Genomic DNA, 17,760 nt, shown 5'->3' with positions numbered 1-17,760 from the left:
TATCATTTCTGGTTTTACTGGACCACAGTAAAGCCTTTGACACAGTGAACCATGATATTCTTATCTCGAAGCTTGACAGACTTTTCTTTTTCTCCAAACCGGCCTGTAAACTGATTTCATCATACATTACCGGACGCCGTCAATCCGTCAATGTCGGTGATACAACATCTGCGGCACTTGATGTACCTAGAGGTGTTCCGCAGGGCTCTATCCTTGGTCCCTTACTTTTTTCTGTATACATAAATGATCTACCTGATATTCCAATGCATTGTAATGTGCAAATGTACGCTGACGATGTTCAGCTTTTCTCCAGCGCTAAACCAAATTGCGTACAATCATGTATAAATAATATTAATTGCGATCTGAATGAAATCCAGAACTGGGCGAGTAAAAATAGTCTCTGTCTAAATCCGTCAAAAACTAAACTGATGAAAATTTTAAAACGATCAACCACCCAGATTCCTCCTGTAAGAGCTACTTTGAACAACTCGGTAATAGAAACTGTTGATACATCCTGCAACCTTGGTGTAATATTCAATTCCAAACTGACTTGGACTAATCATATAAACAAAGCTGTTGGTAAAGTTCAAGGAATGCTGCGAAGTTTGTGGTCTGTGCGGACTTCTACACCTTTTCAAGTACGTATGCTTTTAGCGAAATCTTACCTTATACCTACTCTACTTTATGGATGTGAAATTTTCGCAAATTGTGATTCGAGAGACTTCAACAAACTAAAAGTAAGCTACAATAACATTGCTCGCTACATATTTAATAAGAAAAGGAGAGACCGAATTTCTCAATTCGCCCACAAAATATTCGACATTAGTTTCGAAAACCTCCTCAAAGCGAAATGCGTTATTTTACTGCAAAAAATAATCTATCTTAAGCAGCCAAAATATCTTTATGATCATCTCCATTTTGCTCGATCTGGCAGAGGACTAAAAATCATTCTACCACGCTTCCGAACCTCAAACTCTGAAAAACAATTTTTAATCAACAGTATTCGTCTTTGGAACAATTTGCCATCCAACATCCAAACCATAAGTAATGCTACTCTTTTCAAGAAAACAATTTTCAAACACTATATTTAAAGTATAATTCCTAAAAAAATTCTCTTATGATAAATTTTATAATATAATTACTTTTTTATTTATATTTTTCTTAACACATATTCGATGTAATCCATTCCTTAAACCGGCATCGTCACTTATAAGATTTTTATCTTGTGATGTCTGGTATCAATAAACAAACAAACAAACAAAAAAAACAAAAAAAAGTCGCAATGGACACTCAAGGTTTATTGCAGCCCTTGTGGGAGTTGCTCAATTGCATGGACAATCACTACCCTTATATATCATCTCTTTCAATGTTTCCCCTAGGTATTAATTTTTTCCCCTCTCTTTCTCTTTGCAGCAAAATGACCGACACAATGAGTTCGGCCGGTCAAATGGAGCTCTCGCTCAAAGATAATGGACTCATTGTTGATATGTCAACGACAGCCTCTCTATTGCATCACAACACATTAGCCACACACGCCCATGCCTTGCGTAGCCTTAAGGAACACCATCAGCAGCAGCAACAACAGCTACTCCATCATCACAGCTCTGAGGATCAATCCTCCTCGTCCTCCGATAATGGAGGCGAGAAGACCATCACACCCATCTCCACACCCGTCACAGCCAATGTCAGTATATCGCCCACAAATCTATCAACGAACAATTCAAACGCCTCCAATAATGCATCATCAGTAACTACATTCCGTTGTGAACGCTGTGACAATTTCGAGACGAGCTCTCGGGCCACCCTGCTGCTGCATGTGGTGCAATGTCTATCGAATTCGGCTGCTGTGGCAGCACGCCTTAAAAACGAGGATGGTGAAGCGGAAAATCTGCAGGGTTCGGCCTCAAGCTCGGGTGGAGAGAACAATCATGGGTCTGTGGTGTCAGGCGGTGGGGTGGTCAGCGCCCTGGCCAATGGCAGTAATTGTAGTCCAGTGGCGACCAATTCCACGAATTCGTCTCAACAAGCCTCCCGCAAAGTGTTCGAATGCGATGTGTGCAACATGAAATTTTCCAATGGTGCGAATATGAGACGCCACAAAATGCGCCACACTGGCGTCAAGCCTTACGAGTGTCGGGTGTGCCAAAAGAGGTGAGTTAACCTAAAGGCCTTCGTTGAAGAGTTTCTCAATTTTGTTGTTTTTATATTTGCAGATTCTTCCGCAAAGACCATTTAGCGGAGCATTTTACCACACACACCAAAACGCTGCCGTACCATTGTCCCATTTGCAATAGGGGTTTCCAAAGGCAAATAGCCATGCGGGCCCATTTCCAGAACGAACATGTGGGCCAGCATGATCTCGTCAAGACGTGTCCTCTGTGCAGTTATCGGGCGGGTTCTATGAAATCCTTGAGAATACATTTCTTCAATAGGTATCTCGCTGAAGTGTCCAATCGACTGGTTACAAAATTTTGGCATTTAAAATTTGCATTTTTCTTTCTCTAGACATGGCATTGACTTGGATAATCCTGGACCGGGCGGTTCTTCGTCGCTGTTACTCGCTCTGGAGTCACAGGCATCACAGGTGGCTGCCGCCGCTGCTGCTGCCGGTTATGTGCCAACCGGATTGAATGCCGTAGCAGCAGCGGCTGCAGCTGCTGCCAATGCTGTCAATTCGAGCGCTGCCATTGTTTCGGCCGCCAACAGTATGCCCAGCCACCAGAGCGACAGCGGCGAATCGCTACGTTCCCTGGAGAATGCGACACCGCCCATGCATTTCCTAACGCCCCATGTGGAGATCTCAACCCTGCCGGACAATGGCCTCTCGGATAACGCCATGTTCAATGTAAACCAATGTTCCAATTCTAATAACCATAATGATTCTCTTATCTCTGTAGTAAATTCATTGAATTCCTCCTCTACCTCTACCTCTTCTTGTTCTACTTCATACTATTCTCGTTCGTCCGTTGAGAATGTACTCTTATGCGTTTTGCGTGCATTTGATTTGCAGGGTCACTCCACAACCAACAACAGCAACAACAACAACAATAGCAACACAACCAACCCAGCCACAGCCAGCGTCAACTCCAATTCGTCGAACCACAACAACAGCCACAATAACTGCAGCAGCGGCGGTACCACAACATCATCGGCCGGCAGTACCACTGGTGATTTGGGCCCGCATGATCGTGACTCCCTGATGCAATCGCCGGTGCCGCTGACCATTAGTATGCCACCACAGGAGCATCCCTTAGATTGTAATGCCAAATCGTTGCCTTCAAGTACCAGTAGCAGCACAAGCAGCAGCGCCAGTGTGGGAAGCGCCGTAGCCGGTTCAGCTTTGTGTGGTGCCTTGACTTCCGTATCGCCGAAAAATCATCATGAGAATCATATAACACCCTCGATTAGTTTAATACCCATTAAGCAGGTTAGTATGAGGATTTCATTGAGATATTTAAGGGAATGCCCCTTCCGCCGCGTAACAAGTCCACAAATCCTGTGTCAAAGGATGTGGTTTGCTGAAGGTTGGATTCCAAAGACTTGAAGATTTGGTTTCAAAGACTTACAAAATTACTGCAAACTATATAAAGTTCTTAGGACAAAGGCTTTTAGTTACCTAAAAATCTTTCGGAGCAGACTTATTGTCATAGACGAACAAAGTAACCTCCAATCTATCTCCCCCAAGCGTCGGGTATGCGACCCGATGCATTCCTTTTATAAGCGCGCCACCTCCGGTCTAAAAAAAGTTCTGTTGGCAATCTATCGGCTCCTGCTGACATGTCGCTTCTCATCCGCGCTAATGCTGACTTTATCAGGTATTGTTTCTAGGCTAGCCTCATCGTATTTTCAATCGGATATCGTACGTATATATATATATATACATATATATATATATATATATATATATATATATATATATATATATATATATATATATATATATATATATATATATATATATATATATATATATATATATATATATATATATATATATATATATATATATATATATATATATATATATATATATATAAAGGGTAATTTTTTTTTGAGGTTAGGATTTTCATGCATTAGTATTTGACAGATCACGTGGGATCTCAGACATGGTGTCAAAGAGAAAGATGCTCAGTATGCTTTGACATTTCATCATGAATAGACTTACTAACGAGCAACGCTTGCAAATCATTGAATTTTATTACCAAAATCAGTGTTCGGTTCGAAATGTGTTCATTCACCGTTCAGCGATGAGGCTCATTTCTGGTTGAATGGCTACGTAAATAAGCAAAATTGCCGCATTTGGAGTGAAGAGCAACCAGAAGCCGTTCAAGAACTGCCCATGCATCCCGAAAAATGCACTGTTTGGTGTGGTTTGTACGCTGGTGGAATCATTGGACCGTATTTTTTCAAAGATGCTGTTGGACGCAACGTTACGGTGAATGAACACATTTCGAACCGAACACTGATTTTGGTAATAAAATTCAATGTTTTGCAAGCGTTGCTCGTTAGTAAGTCTATTCATGATGAAATGTCAAAGCATACTGAGCATCTTTCTCTTTGACACCATGTCTGAAATCCCACGTGATCTGTCAAATACTAATGCATGAAAATCCTAACCTCAAAAAAATCACCCTTTATATCGGATTTTCCCGATATATCTGCTTCGCTCGGCCCATTGAAACTGAATGCGGGGTCACATAAATCGGCTTAAATTCAGTTAAGGTTACATAAAAAGGAAGCCACTCCAGTCGTTGAGTTGGTAGCACACTCCGCTTTCCAGTGCGGGGTCGTAAGTTCAATTCCCACCTGAGGCCTTGTATGTCGCTACTATGGTATCACAATGGGCTAAAATAGACTGAGTCTGTTTAAGAAAAAAAATAGACTGCCACATTAACCTAACCTATACCATACTTGGCATTCTTTTTGAAGAACAAAGTAAAGCCAAATAGTTTCTCTCTTCATATTTGGTCAAGTTCCTAACACGATTTTTGACCAGGTCCTTAGAGTCTAGATGAACCATATGCAAAGGAACAAGTGGAAAAATTGTGGGTACCATGACATAAAGATAAGGCAGAAAGTGGCACAAGGCACACCACTCCTATGAACGACCACCAAACCTATTTCGAATCCCCATGTGGAAAAATTTTAACCAGTGTGCAATACAGAAGATGTTAAAATACTTCTAAGGAGAAGGCAACCGAATCAGCTATAAACAAGTAAAATCGTGTTAAGTTCGGCCGGGCTGGATCTTATATACCCTCAACCATGGATCGTATTTGTCAAGATCTTTACCCGGTATGTCTTTATAGGCAAACAAAGTATAATGGATAGGAATTGTTATGCTAATTGAGCTATATCAGGTTTTGGACCGATTCGGATCGTACTGGGTTTAAATCTTGGCGCCCATAGTAGAAGTCATTGTCCAAAATTTCAGCCAAATCGATCTTACGCCCTATAGGACCTTAAGAAGTGAAATCTGGCCATCGTAGGGCAGAGGTAAGCATTTCCGCCTATTACGCTGAACGCCTGGGTTCGAATCCTGGCAAAAACATCAGAAAAGTTTTTAAGCCGTGGTTATCCCCTCCTAATGCTGGTGACATTTGTGAGGTACTTTGCCTTGTAAACACTTTTCACCAAAGAGGTGTCACTCTGCGGCACGCCGTTCGAACTCGGCTAGAAAAAGGAGGTCCCTTAAATTGAATCGGACAACACTCATTGATTTGTGGGAAGTTTGCTCCAGTTCCTTAATGGAATGTTAATGGGCAAGTTTGCAGGTTGTCAGGTTATAGACCGATTTAAACCATACTTGGTACAGTAATCGGAAGTCATAACGAAACGCAACGTGTAAGATTTCTGCCAAATCGGATAAGAATTGCGCCCTCTAGAAGATCAAGAAGTAAATCGGGAGAAAGGTTTATATGGCAGCTATATCAAAACATGGACCTATTTGGACCATTTACAATCCTAACCAACCCTAATAAGTAGTATTTGTGAAAAATTTCAAGCGCCTAGCTTTACTCATTCCAAAGTTAGCGTGCTTTCCAAAGACGGACAGACAGACGTACGGACATGGCTAGATCGACTTAAAATATCATGAGGATCAAGAATATATATATATATATATATATATATATATATATATATATATATATATATATATATATATATATATATATATATATATATATATATATATATATTGGGGTTTTACACGAATAATACGAGGTGTTACGAACGGAATGACGAAATAAGTATAGCCCCATCCTAACATGGTCATCTAGACATTCCTTAGACATTCCTACTTCTATAAACCTGCACATCATCCGCACACATGTGGGCCTTTCAAAATGAGAGCTGGCCTGGCAGGTCGTTACAATATAAAGAAACAAGCAAGGAAAAACAAAAGTATATAATACCCTACACCTGGCCTATAAGTGGAAATTAGGAGCTATATCTTATTCTGAACCGAATTTGGTGGACTTCGGTGAAGGTTTGCAGATGGGTTATATAAAAACCCGTATCAAATTTCAAGCAAATGTGTTCAAAACTGCAATATGTGCAAATAAGGTGGTACATATGTATATATAGAAATCTGAACCGATTTTGATAAAACTTAACAAACTTAAAATGTGTATTGTCATAAGAGATCCAAATTTCGTGACAAATGACCCCATTATTGAAGTATTACACAAAGTCGGACGAACTCATATATATGGGTGCTATATCTAAATCTGAACCGATTTCGGCCAAACTCTTTAGGTATTGTGGTAGTCGTCGAGAAAAGCGTTGCGCAAAATTTTGAAAAGATTGGTAAATAAATGTGCTTGCTGTGTCTCTAGAAATCAAAACCAGGCGAACTATATATATGAGAGCAATATCTAAATCTGAACTAATTTCTATGAATTTCAACAAAAATACTAAGGTTCATAGAAAAATTCTTCCTGCCCAATTTCGAAAGAATCTGTTAACAAATGATCCCATTATTGCAATATTATTTAAAGGCGGACGAACATATATATGGGAGCTATATCTAAATCTGAACCGATTTCGGCCAAACTCTTAGGATATTGTGGCAGTCGTGGAGAAAAGTGTTTTTGGGAAGATTGGCTCATAAATGTGCTTGCAGTTACTCTTGAAGTAAAATATATACATACAGGGTGGCTGATGAAAGCCGCTACCAAAAAAAAATGTAATAACTTTTTTTCTATTTAATAATAATAATTTAATAATTAATTTAATTAATTAATTAATTAATTTAATTAATAATAATTTAATAATTAATTTAATAATTTAATTTAACATGAATAAAAGAAAAATGTATTCCATACACCGAAAAAAAAATGTAGCAATATTCATCATTGTAGCAATATTCATCAGCCACCCTGTATATGGAAGCTAAATCTAAATCTTAACCGATGTTTTTGAATTTCACCAGTAATGTCAAGAGTCATAAAAAATCCGTCCTACCAAATTATGAGAGAATTGGTTAATAAATAACGTTGTTATTGCAATTTTAGTTAAAATCGGACGAATATATACATGGAAGCTATATGTAAATCTGAACTGATTGTTTCCAATTTCAATAGGCTTCGTGTCTAGGCGACAAAACATGCCTGTACCAAATTTTAAGATAATTGGATGAAAATAGCGACCTGTAATTTGTTCACAAATTAATGTGGGAAAACAAACGGACGGACATAGCTAAATCGAATCAGAAATTGATTCTGAGTCGATCGGTACACTTATCAATGGGTCGATCTCTCTTCCTTCTCGTTATTACAAACAAATCTACAAAGTTATAACACCCAGTACCACAGTAGTGGTGTAGTGTATAAATAGACTAAGACGCAAAATGTAACCATGGGCCACCCCTCGAATAGCAGGTAAACAAATAGACACAGACGACTTCGAAACCACGGATTCGATTCCAAGACGAACCAGTAAAACCGTGCATCGAACCAGAAAAACCTTTTGGCTCAGCCGGGCCGAATCTTGGGAACCCACCACCCTGGATTCTGCTAAAGATTTATACCGGACCGAATCTTGGGAACCCACCACCCTGGATTCTGCTGAAGATTTATACAAAATAAATTTAGTTGAAGGGAATAATTTTGTTCTATATTCTAAACTTCTGCCAAACCAGCAAAAATTAAAGCTTCAAGCAACCGAACAAGGATGATCGTGAGACCAGTTTACATAGGAGCTATATCAGGTTATAGACTAATTTGAACCGCATTGCGTACAGTTGTTGGAAGTCGTAGCAGAACACCGCATGCAAAATTTCAGCCAAATCGGACAAAAATTGCGGCTTGTAAGGACTCAAGAATTCAAATCGCGAGATCGATTTATATGGGAGCTATATCAAGTTATAAACCGATATGAACCGTACTTGGCACCGTTGTTGGAAGTCATAACGACACTACATGCTCAAATTCAGCCAAATCGGACAAAAATTGCGGCTTCCAGGTGCTCAAGAAGTCAAATCTGGCGATCGGTTCGTATGGGAACTATATCTAAATCTGAACCGATATGGCCCATTTGCAATTTCCAATGACCTGCATTAGTATTAAGTATCTGTGCAAAATTTCAAATGGCTAGCTTTACGCGTTCGACCGCTGTCGTGATTTCGACAGACGGGCGGACATGGCTAGATCGACCCAACACGTCGAGACGATCAAGAATATACAGGGTGGCTGATGAATATTGCTACAATGATGAATATTGCTACATTTTTTTTTCGGTGTATGGAATACATTTTTCTTTTATTCATGTTAAATTAAATTATTAAATTAATTATTAAATTATTATTAATTAAATTAATTAATTAATTAATTAAATTAATTATTAAATTATTATTATTAAATAGAAAAAAAGTTATTACATTTTTTTTTGGTAGCGGCTTTCATCAGCCACCCTGTATATACTTTATGGGGTCTTGGACGAATATATCGACTTGTTACAAACGGAATGACTAGATTAGTATACCCCATCCTATGGTGGTGGGTATAAAAATGAAACAGGTATTTAACTTTGCCGCCAACATAGTGTGATCGACAGTATCGAATTCCTTTGAATGGTCGAGAAGAACAAGCTGGCGCAATTCGTCATTCTCCAAGTTATTTCCAATATCCTCCACAACATCTACTAGAGCATTTATATAGCTACGTCCTGGTCGGAAACCACACATAAAAAAAGTTTTTATTTATATACAAAAACATCTGCCAATGCATTATCTTTTTGAAGACTTTGGACAGAAAACACAGAATAGAAATGCGACGAAACTCCCAGCAATTCTGGGCTTAGGGTATAACCTTAGTGTACTTCCATTCTACCGAAAATGAACCTCTGGTCAAAATGCTGTCAAAAATTTTGGAAAAGGTGTGGCAGAACATATGGCAACATAATCCTTAGAAATTTTGTTTCAATGCTATCGAATCCAACTGCATATGATTTTTTCATTTTTCGAAAATTCAAACCCTTCACTGTGACGATCCCCGAGAGTCAAGTCAAAATCGTAAAAACTAGGGGACTCGCTGGGCTATTTTTGAAGCAGCATTAGGACCGTCTATATCTACATCATAGGAATTAATTGAAGACCTGCGGCCACGATTCATATATCGTGAAATGACTTGCACTTTTTCTTCGAACCGACCACAGAAGTTAAACGTTTGAGGAAGTAGTTGACTTTGTCAGATTTGCTCAATTTGTGGACACGGAATCTGGTGGAGCGATATTTATCCCGTAAGTACGACGTCTTAAAACGTTTTCATCTACGCAGTGTTTCGGGACTCAATTGCGTCACGAATATCCATCGAAAAACAAGGTTTAGTCTTTGAAAAAATTTTCTTCACTATGATCCTAGAGAGTGCACACATTTCTAGATAAAAAGCCCACTTAATCGTCTACCGATACCATATGGCATAGCAAACTCCAATCGATATTAGAAATTAAAGAAGGTAAGGCATAGTGGTCCAGACTATTGAAATCTCTATATAAATAAGAGTTATCCCTTCTAAGGATCTCAAAGTTGTAGGATAAAACAAGTAAAAGAGTGCTAAGTTCGGCTAGGCCGAATCTTGGGAACCCACCACCATGGATTCTGCTAAAATATGGAAGCTATATCTAGTCATAGACCGAATTGGACCGTACTTGGCGCAGTTGTTGAGAGTTATAACAGAATACTATATGAAAATGTCAGCCAAATCGGATAAAAATCGCGGCTTGTAAGGACTCAAGAAGTCAAATCGGGAGATCGGTTTATATGGGAGCTGTATCATGTTCTTGACCTATTTGAACTGTACTTGACGCAGATGTTGGGAGTCATAACAGAACACTATGTGCAAAATTTCAGCAAAATCGAACAAAAATTGTGGCTTCCATGGGCTTAAGAAATCAAATCGTGAGATCTGTTTATATGGGAGCTATATCCAAACCTGAACCGATATGGCCCATTTGCAATCCCCAATTGTTCATACAAAGAAACACTGAGAAAGAACAAATACGGAAGGGTACTGGATGTGTTGGACGGTAATAAGCTCAATGAAGACATCTGCACGTTGAGACCTATGTCAAAAAGAATAATGGAATTAAAATCACCTGCTATAATGACATTGGAGTAGTTATAGTTAATTCCAAGAATGGTTGTATATCAATGTTCTTGTTTGGCCTGTTAACACAACCAAGCAACAGCTTCCTTTCCGTAGCAGATACTTTGATAAACACATACTCTATGCTGTGATAAGCTTCTGATCTGGTACACATGTGAGACCTCATGCAAATGTTATAAACATGTTAACTTAAAATGCTTGTATCCCCCATATTGAAGTCATGGATGATAATTATTCAATATTGTGTTGAAAATCTAAACCAAATTAAATTTCAATACATAAACTTAAAATGCTTGTAGCTCTTCAAATAGTCACCTCGTTTTTTAACCTGGGTTCTGCATGGTATTAAAAAAATCCAATATTTTGACAAAATTTTTTATGAAAAAAATTTCAAATTCATCAAAATCTGAGGCAATCTACAAAATGAAACTGTAACCAAATTACAATTCATTTATATTTTCTTAAAAAAAGTATATAATTACATATGTACAGAAGGGTAGTGTTTTGAGGAATGAGGAAAATGACATTTGGCAATTTTGCAGAAAATAGTATTAACTAAAAATTTGTTTTATCAGGAACCACCCAGTGAGGATAGTGGAAAGACCAATATCAATGGTGATGCCATGAATGGTGGCGACAGCAGTGAATCGGAATTTTCGACACCCAATACCCGGCTAACATCCCTTATCAAGGTGAGTTCAATCCATTCTTCGTTGCCATTGTCAAATGCCGCGCGTACAGCCAGAGTCTACAAGATACATATTTTATAAAATAGTTTTTGAACTTTTCGTCCTGTCAGGTGTCTCCCCTGAAGTCGTTGCTGCGGGAGGATCTTAAACGGCGCATTTGTGCCAAGGCCAATAATCGCATAACGCGTAATGCTGCCTCCATGGAAAATAACAATGTGATACAGAGCAGTCTAACGCCCACATGTGGAGCAGCGACCTCCTCAACCACGCCCATTTGCAATGGAACTATAACATCGACAGGACCCGAAAGCGATTCGGGTGGCTTGAATCGTAAACAGATACTCACTTGCCTCTTCTGTGGCATCGAATTCCCCGACGAGACTTTATATTTCCTGCACAAGGGTTGCCATTGTGAAAGTAATCCCTGGAAGTGTAACATTTGCGGGGAACAATTGAACAATGTGTACGAGTTCAATGCCCATCTTTTGAGTAAAAGTCATCAATAGCAACCAATGCATAAGGGTGTCTTGACATCTGTGGGCAAAGATTAGACAAAAAGCAGAGCGCTAGGATATATGGAAGCGAAATCATAGCGCCACCTTGCAACTAAAAGGTTATATTTTGAGCAAGAGGCATTTTCTGTTTTTTTTATTGTTTTTATTTCTTTAGAATTTATCATGATGGTTTTCTTTTTTTTATATACATACATAATACATATATACAAACATGATTTTATATATATACATAAAAATTGTTTGTCTTTTTTCTTAATTTTAAAGTTTTTGTTTGTTATTCATATCGTATATTAATTAATTGTAGATATTGTAAGTTTAGAAAAAAGGATACAAAAAAACAACAAAATCAACTTTTTAAAGCAAGCAAACAAAACCTAAACAAAAAAAAACAAAAACAAATCGTGGGCAAAGGCAATATTTTAAGTAACAAAAATTTAAACAACAAAAAAAACTCTAAAACAAATTACAAAAACAAAACAAACATTGGAGTGTGATAGTTAGTCGTTAGATTTTAACAAAAATGATGAAAAAACAAAGAACAAAAATTATAACACAATCTACAATATAAAACATTATAGATTTTTAATTGATGACAACAAAACCAACAACAACGCATTACAAGAAATAATTAAAACAAATTATAAGAGAAAATAGTTGCACTTGTATTTTTAACAAAGAAACAAAATAGTTGACATAATTCTGCAAGAATACAATTTTTTTAATTTTTTGTTGAAAAGAAAAAAACTTTCTGCTTTTCATTTTTCTCCTTAATAAAATGGAAAGAAACATTGAACTTGATTGATGATGGTAACCCTAATTGTCCAGGGTTATGTTTCTGTGCAAAGTTTGGTGACGATTTGTTAAGTTAGTAGTTCTTGTTTTAGCAAAAATCTATTGGGAAGGAGCCATGGGGAAAGGAATGGTTAAATTTCAAATTAGATATTAAAAGAAAGATTTTTTAATATTAAGAGTTTTTAATGTTTGTCATTGATGCTATGGCTTGGTCTTTATAACTTAAAGCCAGTGCTTTGATGCAGCAACATTTAGTTTCAGACGTACTTTTTAGTAAAAAAGTTCAGGATTTCCATATTCCATGTCAAAATAGAAATTGTCTTTCCGTGAGCGAAACTTAAAATGCTTGTGTCCCCCAATATTGTAGTCATGGGTGATAATTACCCGTGAACTTCGAAAAATCGATGTGGGTTTAAAAATGTAATTGAAATTTTAATTTTATTCCATAAACTTAAAATGCTTGTAGCTCTTAGGATAGTAGCGTTGCTTTGCAAAACCGGGTACTGCTAAATGATATATAAAAATGTAGGTTCTGTTTTAACCATTACATGAATTAGAACAAGCATTAAAGAAATTAAAGTTTGAAAAGATTGGGAATGATGCTTCGACTTGTACTTTATGCATTTATGGCGGAGTCTTTTTTGTACCAGCAACAGTTATTTTGGAGTTAACAAAAAAAAATTTAATTTTTCATGTAAACACCTCATATTCTTCCTAACTACTGATTTGTTTGGTGAACTAAACTTAAAATGCCTGTATCTCCCAATATTGTAGTCATTCGTGTACGACGATTAGTTGTAATCCTTAAATAACTAATATTGCATTAAAAATTTAAAACAAATTTCAATTTCATTCCATAAACTTAAAATGCGTGTAACTCTTTAAATAAACGCCCCGATTTGCCAAACGGGGTTCTGGATTGTATTCAAGAATTCCTGCTTAGCCTTTACAGGAAGTTATCTATGGAAGACTCGTTTATCTTTTCCACACAAGCATATCATTAAGTGGTGACCGCAAGTTGAGCTTATTCTACTGTTTAGCTGAGCTTATCCTACTATTGAGATATCTTACTGTCTCCAAGCAATTCCCAAGGATGATTTTGAAGCTCCAGTCTATACATTGTATTTGTATTTCATTTTTGGGCTTATGGATGGTTGTTAAGAAGATCAGAAGAAGTGGATTAGTTCTTGTACAGCTTATGGAAGCCTAAACACTTGAATGCTTCATTCAACACTTCAAATAGGTGTTTGGTATAATTAAGCTTAATTGTTAAGAATCATAACACACAAACAACGAAAAATGACGCAAACTCTAGCAATAAACACAAAATCAGAATTGAACTAATCACTGATTTTGACAGATAGTGCACTCAATATTTTTTTGTTGGGCAACTGCTCCTTGGCGTTAATACCGTTGATAGATAGATAGGATCGCGAATCGCTTGATTGACAACAAACAACACAAAACCTGACAATTACATAGGAAATGCTCTAATGTCTCACCATCTTCCGCACATGCTATCATTTGCCACACCTATTCTACATAAGTGCAAGTGCACTCGTAGTCATGTGTCCCGTAATTATATCGAAATCTATACTGAACTCCTTACTTCATTTCAGTAATAGACTCGTCTTCTCACGATTCGTATCTGGCGAAAGCCTTGGCTTGATTTGATAATATATGGGCTGATTCCAAATCTGTTTTCGTACTGCGGATCCATGTATTTCTCGGGCGTTCCCTCCTATGCTGTCCTTGTGAGTTGCAGTTAAGCACAATTCTCTCTATATTAGAGTCGGCGTAGTATACGACTCAATCAAGTCCATTTTTCTTTCGCATTTCTACATAGACAGAGGTTGCTTTCGTTCTTAGCTGCAATTCTTCATTTGAAATTCGGTTTGGCCCGAAAATTTTAAGTATTTGTCGTATGCAACGAATTATAAACACTTGGATTTAGCGGGTAGTCGCTTGGTCAAGGCCCAAGTTATATAATAATACAGATTTCACACTACAGTTGAAAGTTCTGACTTCTGTCTTATATGAGATGTCACTGCATTTCCAAAGTTTGTTGAGTTTAAGAAAGGTACTGCTAGCTTTGTTGATGCGTTCGCGGATAGCTGCATTCGATTCTTCGCGCTTTGTAATTTTGCTGCTAAGATAGGAAAAGTTATCAACATCTTCAATGAAATGGCCGTTTATGGTGAGTGGGGTCACATTTGATGTGCCTATCTTCATAAACCTGGTCTTAGCTATGTTAATTTTCAAACACCTACCTTCCAATTTTGCTTTCATTTGATCAAAGCGACGAGAAAAGAAGCATATGTCATCCACGTACTCGATGTCCCCAAGGCAGTCAGTAATACCCCAGCTAATGCCGTAGAACGCCTTAGCATTCGTTACCTCTGAAGAAGTATGGGGGGAATGTTCCAATAAGTATAATATTAACAAGTAGTTGGACGGCGATGATAATGATGATAAAAGGAAAATTAGTGACAACACCACCCAGGCAGATTGAATGATTCCGACGTGAGTGTACTGTATGAGAAAGCTTGTCATTCCACAGGATTGGGGAATAACAAACGTTTTGAAAAACACAGCACCGATTGTGGTAGCAGAAAATAAAAAAACCACAACACCGTAATATTTTCAGTAAACGTTATAATGTCGATTTTATTGAAGATAGGAGAGAGTAAGAGAAGAGTTAAAAACCATTATTGATCGAGCGCAGGAGAATAAGTGATCGATCCTAAATTGGTAAGAAAGGAAATTAGTAGTTAGTGTTTCAATTCCATGTTGTTTTGGTAGTACTAAATGACGTTTGTTATTCAATTCTTTTTACGATTTATACGGAGTTGGATACTTAAAATTAAAATTCATTTAATTCAAAACAAAGTATATAAAGTATATTTAATAATAAAAAAATGTAATTTATAAGAAAATTCATAATTTAAGGACAGGATTGACTAACCTCTTTAAAGGAGTCCAGTAAAAGTGTTGGCCATACAATACATCCTTGATTTACTTCTTTATGAGTCCCGAAAGGTCGCCTTTCTTTTCCATTGAAACGGACTGAGACTTCAGCATTTTTATAAAGCTCTCCAATCAAAACGTAACGATTTTTGTAGTGACTCATAGAGTCTGGTGATAATGTGTCAAAAGCACGCTCCAAATCGATGAATAGTAGTAGCGCAAGGAGCTAATTTGGTCGGCACAAGAACGCTCTGGCCGGAAACCTGCTTGTTTCTGCAGCAAAATGGACTCAAGTGTGGGCGAAATACGCTGAAGCAGAAGCCTATGCATTACTTTTTTTGACGCGTATTTCTATGATTTTCCTCTCTAGTTTTTGCACTGTGTGAGGTCACCCTTCTGATTTCCCTTTTCCAATCTGCGGGAATAATTGATTGATTGAACAATGGGGTGTGCTCCATTTTGCAGCAGGTGCATTGTCGGAAACGGCTCATTTGCCGCTTTTCAGTGAGATCAAAACGGCCCCAATTTCTTCGCTGGTGGGTGAGGCTGTACGCCCATAAAATGGTGTTAAAACTACAGACATTCAATTTTCGCGGATCATTTTGCGTTCAAGATTAAAGTAATATGTTGTTGCTACTAAATTTTATATCTGCTAAATTATAATTAAACAAGTTTTCAGACAAAGTGAAGCAAAACGGATATAAGAAGAGAAACGCAAAATATGCAATTCCATATTTTGAATATATTTCCAAAAACTTCGGACTTGTACATTTCTTGTTCACTTTTTAAGACCAGATTTCAATATGTCTTTCTCTACTTTTTATAACGAAGCTTAAATCACGATGTGATATGATTAGGATATTCCGTGCATAGAGGGTAGTCAGATCCATGTTGGAGTGCAGGATATACTGGTTTAGGATGGGGTTGACTTTTGATGATAAGAGGGTTGTCTGGCTCGCTTCATTTCCTTCAGACTCTCAGCTGTTGTCCCAAAACTATCGACTTTGTTAAATACAAGGTACCTACAATATTTATGTTGCAAAGGTGGTGTTTTCCAGACAATATTATACTAAATAACTTGAAATGTTTGTAACTCCCGAATTAGTTAAATTTTGCGATTTATAGTCACATCTGAAAATTTTATGAAATATAAAAACTGATGTAAATCTATATGCAAATGTTTTTCGCTGAAGATTAAGCTTCCCTATAGGGAGTAAATGTAAAAATGTTTGCTATGCGAATTTGTTTTATCTGAATTGTAAATTATTGTACATGGCTCTATTTTCTGTAGTGGCAACTTTATTATACATCTGTGGAATAACATGGCTTTTGAAATAGAGTGGGATGTTAACGGATGTATACTGCCCAAGGATTTCTACATTCTAACGTAGAGCGTAGGTTTGAATGCCATATATTGACATAAGACGTCGTTGTATTTCCTATGTATAAGAAGTTATCAGTCATCTAAACTTGAGTCGGAAAGCACTCAAATGATATGAGAGAATTCTTCTCCTCCTCTCTATTCCATTACAATATATTCGAGTGCAGGTTTCTCTGGGCAAACAGTAAATTTAGATTATTTCAATCTTTCAAGCCAATTGTAATTTTTAACATTTTCCTTAAAAGTAAATTGTAGTAAAAACTCCGGCAATCCAATGGATTCATAGCTCGTTAAATAAATTCTAACAAAATACTTAGATTTGGCCTGAGTATTTTAAGCAGAAGGAAATTTTTAGAAACAGTTACTTAAAAATTTTTCCAAAATATGAAAAAGTTAAATTATTATTGAATTTCATTTAAATGGCATATATTAAAGTGCCTGTAACTCCAAAACTAGGTGTTTGATTGAAAGGTTTCTTTACGATTTGGGATAAAACCTTAATCTGACTGTACTTATCAATATTAGGGAAGTCTTCCTTTTTCCATAATGGAATGTTCATGGAAACATTTTTATTTACATATCTTTTTAAAGTCATTGTTTTGTTGTCATTTTAAATAATAGTAAAGTCCACCTGAATTGGAACTTTTACCAGACAATAGTTTTTTTTTGTCATGAAACTATTGGCTTTAATAGATCCATTCAATAATGATGAACTACAAAAATTAAAGAATTTTCGAAAAGTTTATATATGGTACTATCGTTACGGAGATAATTGGTAAAAAAAGATAGAAACTCAGGCAACCATATGT

At 37.0% G+C, this 17,760-nt stretch overlaps 1 protein-coding gene across 6 annotated transcripts in view; it reads left to right on the top strand.

The window, feature by feature from the left end:
- Positions 1-15,276, top strand: part of LOC106088392 (DNA-binding protein Ikaros) — a 122,921-nt gene extending 107,645 nt beyond the window's left edge. For 5 of the 6 annotated variants that reach the window (XM_059370421.1, XM_059370418.1, XM_059370417.1 and 2 more), the window contains exons 3-8: positions 1,414-2,151; positions 2,214-2,432; positions 2,506-2,845; positions 3,011-3,427; positions 11,183-11,299; positions 11,383-15,276. In XM_059370421.1, the coding sequence (XP_059226404.1) occupies positions 1,414-2,151; positions 2,214-2,432; positions 2,506-2,845; positions 3,011-3,427; positions 11,183-11,299; positions 11,383-11,802 (2,251 nt within the window). In that variant the 3' untranslated portion in view covers positions 11,803-15,276. The remainder of the gene's footprint in view (positions 1-1,413; positions 2,152-2,213; positions 2,433-2,505; positions 2,846-3,010; positions 3,428-11,182; positions 11,300-11,382) is intronic. The other variant, XM_059370422.1, reaches the window with a different exon arrangement.
- The last annotated feature ends 2,484 nt before the right edge of the window (positions 15,277-17,760 follow it).

Source organism: Stomoxys calcitrans, chromosome 5 (genome assembly GCF_963082655.1).
Source record: "Stomoxys calcitrans chromosome 5, idStoCalc2.1, whole genome shotgun sequence".
NCBI lineage: Eukaryota > Metazoa > Arthropoda > Insecta > Diptera > Muscidae > Stomoxys > Stomoxys calcitrans.
The sequence above is the reverse complement of the archived record's forward strand: the minus strand, read 5'-3'. Positions and strand labels throughout refer to the sequence as shown.